The following is a 16549-nucleotide window of genomic DNA, read 5'->3' as shown; positions in this document are numbered from 1 at the left end:
TCCTGAGTGTTATAATTATTTAGTCCCACGTAGGCCATCTAAGCGCTTCAAAAGTGTGGTCGTGGTAACATCACTACTCACTAGTAACTTTGTCTAAAATATACAAATTGATTGATTGATTGACTGACCGCCTGCCTGCCTGCCTGTTTGATCGATCAATCGATCGGTACGTCGATCGATTGTTGAAGCAGGGCAAAGAATGTGTAACTGAAAGTCCCTTTGTTTCTCCTCTTACTTTGTCTTGTCGCTACCGGAAGCGAATTTGAGTCACTTTTGTTTGTCCGTGAATATCCAAAGTCATCAGTTTTACACAACTCTTTCACATTCGTTTCAACTCCTCTCAGGTAGTATGGGAAAGCAAAATAAAGTGACGTTAACTTCTCAGCTGCCAGCTGCGTCTATTTTTTCTCCTTTCGGCTTGTGATCGTTTCATATCACTGTTTCTAACGCTAACGTCATAAGACCTTTAGACCTTGTCGAACGCGACTTATCGCGTGATAACCTCGCGTGATTCCCCCCTTGTCTCGCGAAGGAAACAAATCACGTGGTAAACTTGAACCCCCGCACAAATGAAGGCATAATTAACCTGATAGGTTTTTACTTAACCAAGACCATTTAAATCTACAGTCAACTTCAATATCATTCAGGTGAAAACCCGGGGTCAAAGTCAAGATTGAAGCTATAGGATAAAACACATCGACTTGAAACAGCGCATAACAATCACTGTGCCTCTGCCGGTTTCTACTCTTTCGTCCCATTTCAGTCTCAAATTTCACTTCTCGCTGAGAGAGAAAGATGTGGCCTTTATATAATGGTACCACTTGTCAGTGATATTGACTATACCGATACAATGGTCGGTATCTCCGCAGATGCGCGTAATTAATCGCAAATTACAACTCGTAGAGATCGCTTCCGTCTCGAAAACCTGCCTGTTACATCGCAAAGATCACCAAATTGGCGACATAGTCCGCCAATCAGCGCTTTCACATGCAAATCCCACACGTGATATTGTTCATGCTTGACTGGTTTTGAATACCACGGCAAATTAACATACATACAGACATGTGGAGGAAAATGCATGACTTTATAAATACAATTTGAGAGCGTTGGTTACCTGTTAGGCTAGAGTCTCCGGTGGAGTTTGAAAACTAGAAAATTAGTAATCGGCGACACGGAGGTAGGGATTCTTTATCCCAAGTTACAGGATTGTGAGATAAGCAGAGTTTTGTGCCGGAGATATGAAAGGTGGTAAGTAAATATAACCTTTGTTAAATTGTATGTGCTCCAATCCAATGGCTTTTTAGACATCAATTATTCTGCTTGCACTTATAATACAACGCTCAGTTCATATTAAATCCTCTTCCCTTGCCGTTCGCCTTCAAATGCCGTCTTCGCCCGTTAAAACGTTGGTTGGTTAAACTTCATCAGGCAAGTGTTTTAAAATTTTCAAGCGTGACTCGGAAACTTCATATTTGAAGTCTGTCGCGCGGCCCAGCACGAATCAAATTCTTGAATTTCAAATTAAAACAAAGACTTTATACTCTAAGGCCCTAAATTGAACTTCCAAGGTGTACAATTGCTCCCGTACAACAGATAGCGCCAAAGAATAATATTTCACGGTGCTGGTCAATTTTTCCCTCTCATTTCCGGTAAGGTTTCTATTTTCACTGACAAGCTGGGATTATGTTTTTCAGTTATGACAGAACCTGCATTTTATTAGGTTCCTTAAAATTCCACCAATGGACATTTGATTTCTTTTAGCAGTTTAGAATCTTTTTATGGCTTTACTCTTGTGGGAAGACATCCAGAAACATGAATTATTTACGACTGTATATATTTTCGTAAATTTCTCTGTACTTCCAACACCAAGCATTATATTTTGTCATGTCGGGTTGCAATTGCAAATTTGCGCGATCTCTTTCTGCGAGGAGAGAAAAAATGAATGAAATTAGCCGCAAGGTGCCGTGTCTGACAGACGAGCGAATTAAAAACCATGTGGTTCATTAAACTTTACGCGCTTGGCAACTGGTTATTTGACCGGAGAGATTTAGACAAGAGATGATCTCATGTTTATAAGCGGATGGGCTAGTATTAGTCAACATTATATTAAATTACAGGAAAATCATTGAAAACGCGGTTAATTAAACTTTTGTTGTTGTTATCGCGTTTTTTTGTCTGTGCATATCAGATGATTTTACTTTGTTTTCTTTCGAATAGATAAGAAAGAAAATGGGAACGGGCATTATTACTACAAAGGTAACGCATTCCTATATAATTTATTCGTGCTGTAAAACAAATACATTATCATATGTTAGTGTGACTGTTTGGTCACGTGATCTTGTCCTGTTTGCTCTGGCTTCGCGTCGCCGTTCATCTCGGGAAAGTGGGAAATTCGCTTAATTTTTTCTTTTTATTTTCCATGCGCTTCGTCTTTTGAGACGCCAAGTGTCTTGAAAAACTCTCTTTTGCGTATTTACGGGATTACAAAGCGTTTAGGTGATTTAAATGGCGTCAGAAGCGAGAACTTCGATCATGGCTCACACAAGAGTGGATGGGAAGAAAGAGGGGTTGGAAGAAATGGAGAGTGACAACACTCAACACGTGTCCAAGATCGATAGCGATAGCGACGCGGAACACCATGGTTAGAGCTTGAATACCATAATTTTCTCCTTAGGGGAAATCAAATTTAATTCAGGAAGCGGTATAGTGAAAGGTATTGATGTTAAAACGTTCTCAATTCATTCACAGAGCCGGGTATGCGAGTTGGACACGATTTCCAAGCGGCCATCCCAGAGCTTGTTTCAGAGAGTAAGTTCATGTTTATGTTAAGGTTTTTAATGATTATTCGTATTCTTTCCTCTAAAGCTAAGATAAGTGATTAAATTAAGCCCTTGTCAAGCTGGGACTTGTTAAAGTGTATGTTGGCGTAAGAGTTGACGGTGAGTTCGCGTACGTCATTATGTAAGAACTTTTAGTTCGCCGGCCGGTTTCGCTCGCTCGCGTCAAGTCAAGGTTAACTTCGTTAATCGTTATTACTTTTAAAGTTGTGCCATTGTTTTAAAGGAAACTTTTCCAACACAATCTGCAAAGATTACCTTTTTCAGTTACTCTCTAATTAAACGGCAAGCTAAAACGTTGAGAGCCACAAACTTTTGTTGTCATTTTGAATATTCGTGTCAATCTGGCAGACCAAAAGAAGAAAGTTAAACAACAATAGTTAGTTTTTTCATTTATTTGCCCTCATTGAAGATTTTTCAGAAGGCCTAAACCTGCAGTTATCATTTTATTCACATGCTTCCCTGAAAATAGTGATTTTAACTGAAAATCTGGGTTGAGCTTGTTTTGGTTTTCTAGAAGCAGAAAGTGAATAGATGGGAATTGCAGTTTTGGGAAGGGCTTGCCAAAGTTAAGACCTGACTTGAAAATTTCTTTTAGTGATTTTGTGTTATAGAAAAACTAACTTTTGATCACTCTTTTCAATGTTATTGTAGTTCAGTTGTTCTGCGACATTGAGATATATATATTTTTTGTAACCTTGGCTCTATTATTCGCATTCAAATGTTTCTTAAGTTAGTAAATTATTTATTCCTGGCTTATGCAAGTCTGCCATTTAAGTGCAGCTGGTTGTAGAATGGTTGTTGCATTGAGCTTTATGTGATATAAGTCTTTGATTACTTGAAATCCTGGGATTTCTTCGACATCAATGGATTTCTTTTCATGTATTCACCATCAATTAAAATATTTATCTACATGTATGCCAAAATTTAGTTGTGTCTTGGACCATAGGTAATTTTACCTTACACGGTATGGAAAGGTTGAATTACCGTAAATCTTCGAATTAGCGCCCAGGCGCTAATTTCAAATTTAGGATAAGACAGGGGGCGCTTATTCGAGGGGGGCACGTATTTAATTTTTCCCAAATCATGGCCTGACATTGATCATTTTTTTTAATACATCATCTGTGCGTAAACACCAACATAAGCTGTTTATTACTGACATAAAAAGCTGATTCTAAAGTTTAAATTGTGGCACTGTTAGTACTTAGCATGTTCAACAAAGTTCACAAACTGAAACAATGTACAAATCTAATACTACATGACGAAAACTATACATCCTTTGTTGTTTCATTACTTGTCCACAAAATGGGGGGAGGGGAGGGGGGCGCTTATTTGAAGGGGGGGTCTTGTTTTAAATTTCGTTGGATACAAGGGGTACTTATTTGAAGGGGGCACTTATTCGAGGGGGGGTGGGCACTAATTTGAGGATTTACGGTACGGGTGAATTCTAAAAGGACAAAGGTTTAATTTGTCAGTCTACCTAACCTACACAATTTTCAAGAGTTTGCAAAACTTTCAAAAGAAAGACATGTTCATTTAGCCTACTGTACAATGTCGTTTTTGTATAGCATTTTAGTTCAGTAGGATCCAATTTTTGTCCAATGTCGGCAAATGAAACTAAAAGAAAAAACACAACGGGAAAAGCTTTTAAACGCCGGTAAACTCCGAATGCTTCAGAGTACGAAAAATTTTCAATGAATCTTCAAATTGTTTTAATGTACACTGATTGCTGTAATTTAAAATTGAAAGCGAAATTACAGGTACAACACAAAAAATACTTTCACTGTAAAGCGGTAAGCCGGTTTAAGGAAACTGTTCTATTCTATTGGAAAAATTTGATGACAAGAAGTAAGAAGGCGAAAGACTAAACTGTATCGCAGTGCAGTCCAATATGGTAAATGTTTCGTTTTCATTATTTTGTGTCTGTCAAGCCTCAGTTCGTCAGTCGCTGGTGCCCTTGTTGTTTCTCACGAAAAGAGAAAACACGACGGGAAAAGCTTTGAACACCGGTAAACTCTGAATGCTTCGGAGTACGAAATATTTTTAATGAATCTTCGAATTGTTTTAAAGTACACTGATTGCTGTAATTTAAAATTGAAAGCGAAATTATGTGTTTATGTTCTGTTATCTCAGTGAATCCTAGCACGCCCGTCAGTCGCTTGCGCCGCTTGTTGAAACTACATGTATAACGCAAAAAGTGCTTTTACTGCAAAGCAGTAAGCCGGTTAAAGGAAACTGGTCTATTCTATTGGAAACGTTTGATGACCAGAAGTAAGAAGGCGAAAGACTAAACCGTATCGCAGTGCAGTCCAGTACGGTAAATGTTACACGGTAAATGTTTAGTTTTCATGACACACACTTTTAATATTTTGTTCTCATTACATGCACTTAATGAGTTCCAGTTGAACGACTGCATGTAATTTTACACGCAATATCACGTCTACTGTGTGAAATTACCCGCGTGCAATTACACGCATTTTCATACATTTGCGTGTAAGGTGCGTGGACACTGCATGTAATGTGCGTGTAGTACATACGCTTTACGCGCGTGTAATGCTGCAGTCCCTTTGACCAGTACCGTATGGGGGTTTCTTTGGCAAATTAAATTATAATGTCAGAAACAAATACTATCAAGTTCTCTTCACTGTTCAAGAGGGATTGTTTCTTGAGCTCTGGGAAATGATCTGCAGAGTGCATGTATTACAAGTAAAAGAGTATATAATGACAAAGTACATGTGTATTATAGACTCGAGTAAAAAGTCTTTTGGAAACAAATATCTCGATGTTATTGCATGGTGCTTTTTAGTCATGTACTTTTTTTGGTCCGTTGATCATGTGACAGTTCTATATTGCACTGTATACCATTTGTATGCCCATTTAATGTGAGACCAAGTTCTTTAATAACTAGAGCTCCCTTAACCTTGTGTTTCAATTGGGAAGACAGGGATTGAGCCCATCACCATTGTACATATATAATTATATAGCTCAATAAAATCATCACACATCCTCATACATGTTGGTCATGTGATTGATAAAACAATATTATTATAATAATAATAATGCTCAACTGATGAAGATGTTGATGATAATGCTGAAATATTTCATTTCCAACAAATTTTTCCTTGGAGTTTACGTGTATATATTTTGTATTATTTTGTCATGTTTCTGGGCTAGAAATTAATCTTTTCAGTAAATAACAACTTAAGTATAATTGTTGATGTTTTTTGTGTTTTCCTTTTAGATAAAGATGAGGCTAAACATGACCCGAATCTTAGACATAATGCACTTCTTGTTTGGGCTCCTGTGGATGAAATCCCTAATGCAAAATGTAAGTAATCATTATTATTATTTATTGTATGACTTATGTTTGTAGCCGATATAATGCGCCCTCTGATTGGCTAATACTACATGTAGGACATTATTCTCCTGTAATGCCCATGGGCAGATTACGGACCAGCAAAAACCAAGCAAAAAGCCATATAATAATAAACCATACTAGTAACCTTGAACGTTCGGTCTTTACGGAAAAATCTCAAACCTCTGCCTTGCCGTATTGACCTTGCATGGTCAATACGGCAAGGTCTTGGTCTGAGATTTTCCTGTTGAGACCTCACTCTTGGTTAATAAGTAGATAGTAGTATTAGATTAGTATTAGATAGTATTCCTACACTTAACCCAGTTGGCAGGGGTGGCCAAGCAACAATACCACTTTTTCTGACATGGCCAAAACAAGAATTCAACAGGTAAACATTGTTAGTAGGATTGTACAAACACTGTTCACATTAATTTTGTTTTGTTTTTATTATTTTCTGGTATATATTTAGTGGATGATTATGTGCTGGTTGCTAAGGACAAGCATGGATACAATGTGGAACAGGTATGGAGCAACTTGAAAAGTTTAAATTTGAATTTGGAAAATTGTGTTTTTAAACTGGTTTGATTCTATTTGCCTTGTCATAATCAACTTAAATATTAATGTGATTACTAGTCATCCCTTCAAAATATTAATTATTCTTTGTATTTCTTTCTGTTTGGAGGCACTTGGAATGCTGTTCTGGCATAAACATAATCTGGACAAGTCATTAACTGATTTAGCGAACTTTACACCATTCCCAGGTAAATATTATAATTATGTTATATTTCTAAGTAGGATTTTCATATTTCTACATCCCTGGTGATTATTGTAATGTGAAGTGTACATACATGTACATATGCATAATCTGTTTTGCTCTGATCCAGAACTCAACTTTATGTACATGTTCTTGATGTACAGTGTGTCCCCAACACTGTGGAATTGTGTCTGTCAATTGGAAGTTATCATGTGTAATTTATCGATGAGGTTATGATCACACTATTTAACAGCTAGATTGGTCCGTAAGAACAAATGAGATGTATGGTTTTCTGATCTTAATTACATGTACATGTACAGTATAGATTTTGACGATCTTATTTCTCTTTTTCCTCCTCAGTTTTAGTTTTGATTGAGAAGATACACAAACTGTCTCAAACACTCCAGACAGTTTGACCACATCTCCAAACACCAAGTACAGAGTTGAAAATGCATGTATGATGCAAAGCAGAGTATTTTTGACAAATTTTGAGGTGTTTGGAAATGTGGTCAAACGCTGTCTTGAGTGTTTGATACATCTTGTCAATCCAAATCTAAACTAAGGAGAAAATGGTGATATAAAATCGTAAAACTCTGTGCTAATTAAGATCAGATATCCAAACACTGTCACAGTCATGATTTCTTATGTTGAAACTCTATAAATTATTGATGAGTTTGAGAAATACATGCACATGTGCTACAAGAAAAGTGAACATGAACTCTTCAGGGTGATTATTGTCTTTTGCTCACATGTGCCAGATTCCACAATTACATGTAACATGATGAAATTAGTGTAATGTATATTGCAATCCAGTATGGTGAAGGAGGAAAGGTAACCAATTAATAATCACTTGTTGACTTTGTTTTCTAATTACCCTACCCCAGATGAGTGGAGCATGGAGGATAAGATCCTGTTTGAACAAGCATACAGTTCTCATGGGAAAAGCTTCAAACGGATCCAACAAACAGTGAGTAAAACAATGTTATGTTCAGCTTGAGAAAATTGCAATGAACAAATGTATAACGCAGTTGAAACATTGAGAAGGGTCAAACTGGAAGTGCCTTATAACGCTCTGTTTCACAGTTGGAAAAAATGTCTCAAAAAATGATGATACAGTGTATTTATTTACAAACCTCTCAAAAGACTTCACAATAATTATAATTGTAAAGTTTGAAATCCACTCTATCATCATTTCTCTGTTTGTTAAAAGTGTTGCAGTAATTTTTTGGTTGCAGTGTTGGATCATGTTCATTAGGAACAAAGTTGTGGAATTTATCCCACCATGGTGAATTTGTGGTGGGATGGATTACATTTTGCTGTGTCCTAAATTGGGTTAATACTTGCGGGTAACAACATGCAGAGTAGCTGGTAAAGTCATTACCATGACTTCTTGGACGGTTTTCTCAATATCTGTAAACAATTATATTTACTGAGTGACAAAAGTAACTGAAAGTTGTATTGGTTTTTGTTTTTGTTCTATATCTTTTAGTTGCCAGACAAGTCAGTGGCTTCCCTGGTTAAGTATTACTATTCGTGGAAAAAAACAAGAAGCCGAACTAGTTTGATTGATCGGCAAGCAAAGAAAATGGCTGTACAAAAGGAGCCCATCAAGTAAGTCAATCTGATCAGCTCTTCATATCCCCTTCAAATAGTTATCATGAACTGTGTCTGGTTTTCTGAGCTGTATATCAGACTCTGCTATTCCGTCATACTCTTGAATTCTGTAAGACAACCTTGGAAAGTTTCATTCACTCTGACACCAGATGCATGTTGACTGCAAATGTACGGCAATGTCTAGCACATTGACACTGCACTTTATTACTGTTCAACATGTAAGTGAAAAAAAAAAATGCAAATGTGCCCAGCATGCACATGTGTAGTGAAATGTTCTCTATAAATTTGATAAGCAGTTTTCAATTATAACAAAGTTATGTAGAATGCAGTAATATTGACTGCCTCTGTTGTTTTTGGCACAGTGATCCTGAGAGTGATAATAGTGATTCAAGTGACAGTGACTTTGAACCAGAAAAAGAGGTATGACTACCATTTAAAAATTGTACAGGTGTATTAATGGGATTCTATTCAACAGTATACCCTTTTAATAAATATGTTCCATATCAATTTTTTTTATATTTAGCAATCAAGACAAACAAATGGACAGAGCAAACCAAAGATGATAACCAAGCCACCCACTGTAAGTACATCACATCATGTGTAAACTAAACATAAACGTAAATGTTCATTCACTTCAAATAATGCTTTTGTACCCTACGAAACAACAGCATTTTCCATGAGTTTTGGGTGTTGAGACTGCAAACCTTGGTTGCGGACACCTCCCAAAAGCAGACTCCTAGTTAAGGTCCCAGCTACTGTTAGTACTACTTTATATATACTGCATATTAAGAAGTCCCCTTTGTCCCTGTCGAGGCAGAAAGCCGTAACTAAACCACACCAACAGTCTTGATCCTTTGCCACCTTCTGAGCCTTTCCCCTTGTACACATGTACAATTGTATGCAGAATCCATCTCCTTCAGTTCCATTTCCATTTTTTCCATCATGTTGTCTTTGGCCTCCCTGGCTTTCTTTGTTCTGGTGGTGTCCTTCTTAAGGTTTTTGTGTGGTAAATATTTGTTCCTGAGACATACTTTAAACATGTGGCTGAACTATCAATCTGAGCTTATGATTCTGTATTTTTATTACAACACTAAGAGAGCTAAACATAGTAGGCCTGGACACATGGTGCAATAATTATTCCATGCAGTATTGCTCACAATGGTTGAACCGAATCATGTGTCCAGCCATGAAATTGCTGCATGCAATACTGCATGTAATATTGCAGGAGTACAATCTCATTCTACTTCTACAATGTTGCAAGCAACAATCTTAGGGGTGGAAACACAATTGATAAATGTTGTGCCAAATATTGCATGAATTGTCGCATCCTGTCACTGGGCCTTAAGACTGCATTAATCTTTTCCTTGCCCTCTCTGAAAACCTCCTCAAAGTGAACACTTGTAAGTTGCTATGTGAGTCATTTGTCTGTGAAATATTAATGACTGGCACTATCTTATTGTATTGTGATCATGTACATGTGATCTTACACAGGGAACACCAACAGCTGGCATTACTGGCCCTTGTGTTAACTGTCGCACACAGAGCTCTCAACTTCATGCAACTCAGAAGGGGAACATGTGCAGTGCATGTTATCAGTTCTTAAGGTATAGGATAAAGGATATTGTTATATAAACACCAATGGAATACTAGGTGAGCTTTTGCCCAAAACATGTTATCTTCACGAGTGAAAAGATCATTGTTGCTATGGTTGGATAATAAATTGCACCTTTTGCAGCAAAAGTGAGTTGGTTTAGTATTTTATTGGTGTTTATATAATAAATAGAACATTACATGGCCCATGGCTTGGAGATACGAAATTTCTCTTCTCACGTTGAAAATATTTCTCTTGTTTGCTGGGCTCACCCAGGAAATATTTTTTAACACTTGCAGAGAAATCTTGTTCTTCTCGCAGCCAAGTACAGTAGTATATATTTTATATTTCTACATATTTTTGTTAGCTTAGAACATAGAGAAGGAAACAGTGATTCATATCTTTAAGCCACTGTGTGATTTTCTTTTCTTATGTAGACTAATGTATAGCTTGACATTTTCACTCACTATTTGCACTTGTAAGCAATCATGAGGATATTAACATCCTTTCCTGGGAGGATATGGATTTAATACGTCACTTCCACAAAGGTTATGGATGTAATTTCGTATTAATTTTACAAGAGGTGTATTTTCCAGTAAAACACGCCTGTCTGAACATGTATATTAAAGGTTGTTAAAATTATTATTATCTCAGAAATCACATTGAAGCATTCTTACAAGTCCCTGGCAATAATTTGTTACAATTTTTAATCATCTTTATGTTGGTTTTTGTCGGATCTGACAGCAAGTTAGTGCAAAGGTCAATTTCCTTTATGCCAATATCTGTATCTAAATTGAAACTTTAGAATGCCCAGGCTAGCTTGGAAAACAAGCAAACAAATTTCCAAAACATTTATCCAATAACACGTTTGCTTGTATGTGTGTTTAATGTACTAACTTTACTAACCCAAACTGACAGTGTGAAATAATCTTTTGCTCTATATTAGTCAAAAAGCACATCACAATTCAATGGAGGTACCAACTTTGAGTCTGGCCTCATTTTACAGGAGAACTGGAACTCTGCGACCGAGGCACGAAGGACGAGAAACAAGAACTGGACACCGTGGAAATAAAGTCAAAAGAAAAGCACCAAAGGTTTGTCTATTTTCAGACATACATGTATATGAGAGCCAAGTCAGTATCTGAAAGCCCCAACAATCAGTGAAAATCATTTTGAACATATTTTGTTCTCACAATAACAAGTTTGGTTGTATGTGTGTTTAATGTACTAACTTTACTAACTTTACTGGGCTAAAATGAGGCCGACTAAATTTTATTTGTGAGCAAAAAGATAGTAAAATCTGCCTCGAGTTTTACATGACCATACTGTGCTCTGACTGGTTTAGCAATAACAGCAAATGTGTCAAACTGTAGCCATTATATATATGAAGACTGTAATCTTTGTGATAATGTGCTAATTTATGTGTAAGAATGCATGTATAAAAATGTACATGAATGAATCTCAATATGTACTTGTACATGTATAAGTATGTTGTAATTTATGCATCCTCAGTTACTTGTGAGATGTCAGGCTCAACAGTTAGGGTGCGTATGCATTAAAAGCAGTTCTTCTGAGTTTAAATGCTCTTCTTGTGCTGTTAAAGCAATCTTGTCTAAGAGATTTTATGCCTGAATTTCCAGGAAGTTTGGGAAATGCTCACTACTACATGTACCTTAGTACAGTTGTAATTCAGAGAGTACAAATTACTGTAAATGCTGAAATGTACTTGTATAGAACTGTCTTTGAGAGTTACTTGTTTAGTACAGTTTATGCAGCAAAAACATATCGTACAGGCTCAAAACTAGCATCGTAAAACCCATGTTTCTCTCTTCCAAAATAAATTGGCAAAGTGAAGTTCTTTCTTTGGATTAGGGATAATGTAGATCACGTCTTGGGATGTGAGCAGTAGTTACAGTAGAAGGCTAATGTGAGGAAATGACTTGTCCAGCTAAGAGTTCCTGTCTGGTTAATTCATGAATTTTCTACAATGTACAATGTAACCCAAATTTTCCACCTGTAATCATTATCATTCCACCGGCTGGTAATCTAAAATTAACTGTCAAGTTTAAATGTAGCGTGTAATAATATTGTTTTTAGTACATGCATTAATTATAATGTTAGACACATACATGTAACACTGTCTATGCTCTGGTCTTCTTGTCCCTGGTAGGGAATGGTTTTGTCTCAAGAGTATCTTGTCTCAGTGTCTGGTACCCATGGTGATAGCCATGTGCGTCCATTGGAGATGGAAATAGTAAACCTCAAGCGGCAAATCCAGGCTAATAAACAGTCAATAAGTCAACACAAGTACCAGCTGGAGAGTGGAGTTGAAACCTTGAGACCAGGAGATGTAAGTGCAGTTAAGACTTGAGGAAATGTTACAACCTGACTATAGTTTCCATGTAAAAATCTGGGAACAATTTCCTTTCATGCATTGTGATTCAATCACTGTTCAAAACACCATTTTCGTATAAAATTATTGGGACGCCATGTTCCTTTCCATGTTTTCCTTTATAAGCCACTACGTGAAAAGAAAGGAAAATGACTCGATTATTTCGATTCAGTTAAGGTAAATGTATGTGCTTGCGCTATCATTACATCAGCTGCTCGATCCTGGCTGCATTTAGCGCCACGGGCTCCTTACATCGTCTTGGTGTCCTCTAATAGATAAACTAAAGGTTCGTTTGTTGTGCTTTTTCAGCAAAATATCAAGAACAACGCCAGGTGGTCAAATGAAGAGTTGCTATTGGCAGTCCAGTGTAAGTACCTTGAAAATGAAGCCTTTCAGGGTCAAGACGTTGCAAACGGGTCACGCAGACATGTGATTACAATAACAGAACTTATCATCCAATCTCACCCTAACTTGAATTGTAATGTGTTTTAACCTTTGGGAAAATGGACGGTACATGTTAGGTTAAGTCTGCATCAGACCAGTGGCCCATACAGCTAGAGCTTATCCCAGTTTCTGAAGCATGAAGCGGCTAGGAGTGTACATGTATCTACCCCCTGGATTGAATGTAGTCCATCGGAGGGTTACTTACGCCCCTAGAATTTAATTCCCTGGTTCCCTCGTATACCCCTGGGTCAGGGTGTAGAGAGACACTGCAAGAGCAAATTGTCTTGCCCAAGAACACAACGCAGTGACAATGGCCAGGACTCAAACCCGGACTGCTCGATCCGGAGACTAGCGCGCTAACCATTGGGTCATTGAGTCTCCACCATTTTGGGGAAAATGTGTTATATATAAAATGAATACCGCGCATCACCATCAGCAAGTAGAAATTTATTGATTTACTACTAATTCGTCAGAACGAAACCTGATTTCCTTTACAGCTGTAAGACGCTATGGGAAAGACTTCCAAGCCATGGCCGAAGTGTTAGGCAACAAAAGTGTAAGTCAGTGCCGCAACTTCTTTGTGAACTACAGAAGACGTTTCAACCTTCAGCAAGTTCTTGAAGAGTACGAAGCTGAACAGGGCATCACGAGCAGTGATAGAAAAGACGATGATTTACAGGTTCTACACATGTCAGGATCACCGGGGAGTAGTGGCAACTCGTCACCCAGTCAACCAGACAGAGCCTCCCCCTCCATCCCCACCCAGGGTATGTAATGTTTCTCACTTCTAAGTTGTAAGGAAAACGGAACGAGTAGCGAACGCCTTTTTACGCCGAAGACGACATTATGTCAAAAACGTTTGTTTGTTTGTTTGTTTGTTTTTTACTTTTTCAGCCATTTTTAAAATATTTTTAGCCTTGTATTTTGTCGGAGCTAGGTGTTTTGTATCTTTCTCGTATCCGTTTCATATGTCATTCATCGTTACTCACCAAACGGTAAGTTAAAACTAAAAACTTGTAATCTTGAGGTTTAAACACTAACCTACCGTGCTTGTTGTAATTCATTTAGGCATACCCAGCCAGCCACCTCCACTTCTAAAACCATCAGTGTCACAGGCTCAGCGCCATCCACCTCCCTTGCAACCTCAGGCCGGAATCCCACGGTCCAGCCAGGGGGGGCTACAAGGACCGCCTCCACTGATTAAGCCCATGGTTCCACCTATACGTCCACAAGTGAGTGGTACAGTAGAAATGTAGGCCCGTATCACGTGCAGAGAGGTTTGGGCAGTTATATTCTCGTTGTATTAGAGTTATCCTACGTAGCAAGTGTATCTTTCATTTACGAACGAGAGCTCTTTTCCCGCATTCTGGTCGTGCTCACCCCAACAACTCCCCTCTTCGTCGATTTTAGCTCTTGGTTTAATTTTCACATGACCAGCAGGAAGAAACTTTCCCCTCGTAGGGGACGCCTACTTCGCAGGCTACATTAGAGAGTAAATACTTTAAAGGGATCACAATTGTCGCACTTTCGTGAAGGCATGTTTAATAGTGACTGTGTTGTGCAAAACCATTGCGAGAGGGTTTGTAGGGCTAAATATTCTGAACGCTCTAGACAAATGTGTTGATTCTGAGTGATAAAGTCCACTCATTACAGAAAGTTGTAAGCATGTGTAAGTGTCAAATGAAAGCCACTCATATGTATTTTTATCACCTTTTATATAATTATTAAATGAATGCGCGCGCTCTGATTGGTCAATCAGCTATGGTTTATTGTGCCAGTGAACTCATGGAAATTTCGCGTGTCTTCTGAATTATTATATAAAAGCAATAGACCACAAGTTTCTATGGTTTAGAGGCATGATGAACCACTTGGGATGTTGGAAGAATACTCGAAGAATTCGTAAATCACTCGCCTGCGGCTCGTGATTTACGAATTCTTCTCGTGTTCTTCCAACATCCCGCGTGGTTTATCAGCCTATAAACCATAAAAACTTGTAGTCTATTGCTTAAATAAAGTTTTGGACACGATCTTTTGGTCTCCTACTCGTCTGATCCAATCAAAGTTCAGGCCCCTTTGACTTCTCCAATGGAAACGTGCCAAGATGTTAAATTATAACAAAACCGGTACCTTGATTGAATGGTATTGGTCTCACAAATTGCACTGAATAGATGAAGCAGCTTAACTACGAGAAAATTTCCATTCGGGATTCTAACTTTGGTCTTGTTTTTATTTCAGCCTCTTCACCCTCAAGCCAACCCTATGATGCGACAGTCCCCACCGGCACCTCCACATTTAATTCAGCAAATAATGGAGCAGAAACCCCTCGGAGGTCCTGTTGGGAGATCTGAGTCGCCACATAGCGCCTCTGGAACCCCTCCCTTAAGGCAGACGCGCTCTGGCATGTGATGACATAGCCTTGCTGTCAGGAAATTGCTTTCAAGCTAACAAAACGTTCATTTAAGAATATATATATTTTTGTTCATTTCAAATGATAATTGCGTTTTTTCAATCGAAATCCCGTCTTCGACAAATGACTGAATCCGTTTTCGTTGAAGAGGATGTTGAGTTACTCTGTGCCTGATGTTTATTTCCAAGGGCTCTGTTTGATTCGATGATGACAGCCAGAAACTTCTAACAATTTGTTTGTCAATACTGTTGTCATGTTCTGACTTTTAGCGGCATCTGACTTATTTAATCCTTTAACTCTTGCATGTAATAAAGCTGGTTAGAAACGAGACAATGTTTCGGAAATTTCCACTTGGGAAAAACGACCCAACGACCGAAAAGTACTGCTCAATAGCTTTCATTTGAATGGTCACACGCTAGGGTTTCATCTACAGACCAAAGAGTTAGAACCACCTCGCACAGCATAATAAACAGTACCACATGAAAATACTGCTCAATAGCTTTCACTTGAATGGTCACACACTAGGGTTTCAACAACAGGCTTGAAAGTTAGAACCACCTTTTACGTAATAATTGCGACGCTCAACAGCTTTCACTTGAATGGTCCAACTTGAGAATTTCATCAAGTGACTAAAAAGTAAGATACCCTTTGTATGATGCCAGCCTTCGAGTCGTACGTCTCCGGAAGAGAAGGCGGAAATTCAGGCTTACACTATTTAAGGTTTGAATCTAGTCAATGTCTTTCTTTTGATGAGTTCTGAGGTAGATAAAAAGATAACAGGTGTTTTTGTTAGGGCTCATTAAAAAAAGAAAGAAATCACAAAGCTCTGTACAGAAACAAATATACTAAAAGCCTATATGAAGCAAGCACACTATTTAAATATTTTGGATCGTTGTCTCAACAGGATTCGTTTCCTCGCGAACGTTTCCTTTCTCGTTCAATCTCTTACAGTTTGTTTTCAGATCGTTACAACGGCTGCGAATTTTAGCTTATTTTGTTATCTTTGTTACACCTTGTAACCTCGTTGTGGTTTGTGTAATGGAATAAATAAAATAAAAAAGGTTTCTAAAAATTGATTTATATTTTCAGTTTTGCTTTAGATAACAGGGTCATACCGAGAGATTTTAGTGTTCTAGACTAGAGGTTCAAGTTGGG

General features: G+C 37.9%; 1 protein-coding gene across 3 annotated transcripts; it reads left to right on the top strand.

Annotated features, from left to right (window-relative positions):
• Window positions 1–1008: 1008 nt before the first annotated feature.
• LOC110066241 (REST corepressor 1-like) lies at window positions 1009–16470 on the top strand. 3 transcript variants are annotated; one of them, XM_089296594.1, is made up of 17 exons: window positions 1009–1248; window positions 2218–2256; window positions 2749–2808; window positions 6079–6165; window positions 6662–6714; window positions 6875–6953; window positions 7831–7913; window positions 8436–8557; window positions 8923–8980; window positions 9084–9140; window positions 10052–10164; window positions 11098–11245; window positions 12322–12501; window positions 12853–12910; window positions 13485–13754; window positions 14056–14219; window positions 15223–16470. In XM_089296594.1, the coding sequence occupies exons 1-17, from the start codon at window positions 1239–1241 to the stop codon at window positions 15391–15393; spliced, it is 1752 nt and encodes a 583-aa protein (XP_089152720.1). In that variant the 5' UTR covers window positions 1009–1238; the 3' UTR covers window positions 15394–16470. The 3 variants fall into 3 exon arrangements, with proteins under 3 accessions (XP_089152720.1, XP_089152719.1, XP_089152718.1); XM_089296593.1 differs by lacking the exons at window positions 1009–1248; window positions 2218–2256 and adding an exon at window positions 2316–2641 and having other exon boundaries at window positions 11158–11245; XM_089296592.1 differs by lacking the exons at window positions 1009–1248; window positions 2218–2256 and adding an exon at window positions 2316–2641.
• Window positions 16471–16549: the final 79 nt, after the last annotated feature.

This window comes from Orbicella faveolata, unplaced genomic scaffold (assembly GCF_042242905.1).
Source record: "Orbicella faveolata isolate gen_17 unplaced genomic scaffold, um_ofav_v1 contig_27, whole genome shotgun sequence".
NCBI lineage: Eukaryota > Metazoa > Cnidaria > Anthozoa > Scleractinia > Merulinidae > Orbicella > Orbicella faveolata.
This window is presented reverse-complemented; position numbering and strand designations above follow the sequence as displayed.

What these genes read in the sequence shown, in the direction of transcription:
- LOC110066241 (XM_089296592.1), top strand. Translation starts at nt 2,506, where the DNA reads ATGGCGTCAGAAGCGAGAACTTCGATCATGGCTCACACAAGAGTGGAT. An exon ending in TAGCGACGCGGAACACCATG is followed by an intron (nt 2,642 to 2,748) that starts GTTAGAGCTTGA and finishes ATTCATTCACAG; the next exon opens with AGCCGGGTATGCGAGTTGGA. An exon ending in ACTTTGAACCAGAAAAAGAG is followed by an intron (nt 8,981 to 9,083) that starts GTATGACTACCA and finishes TTTTATATTTAG; the next exon opens with CAATCAAGACAAACAAATGG.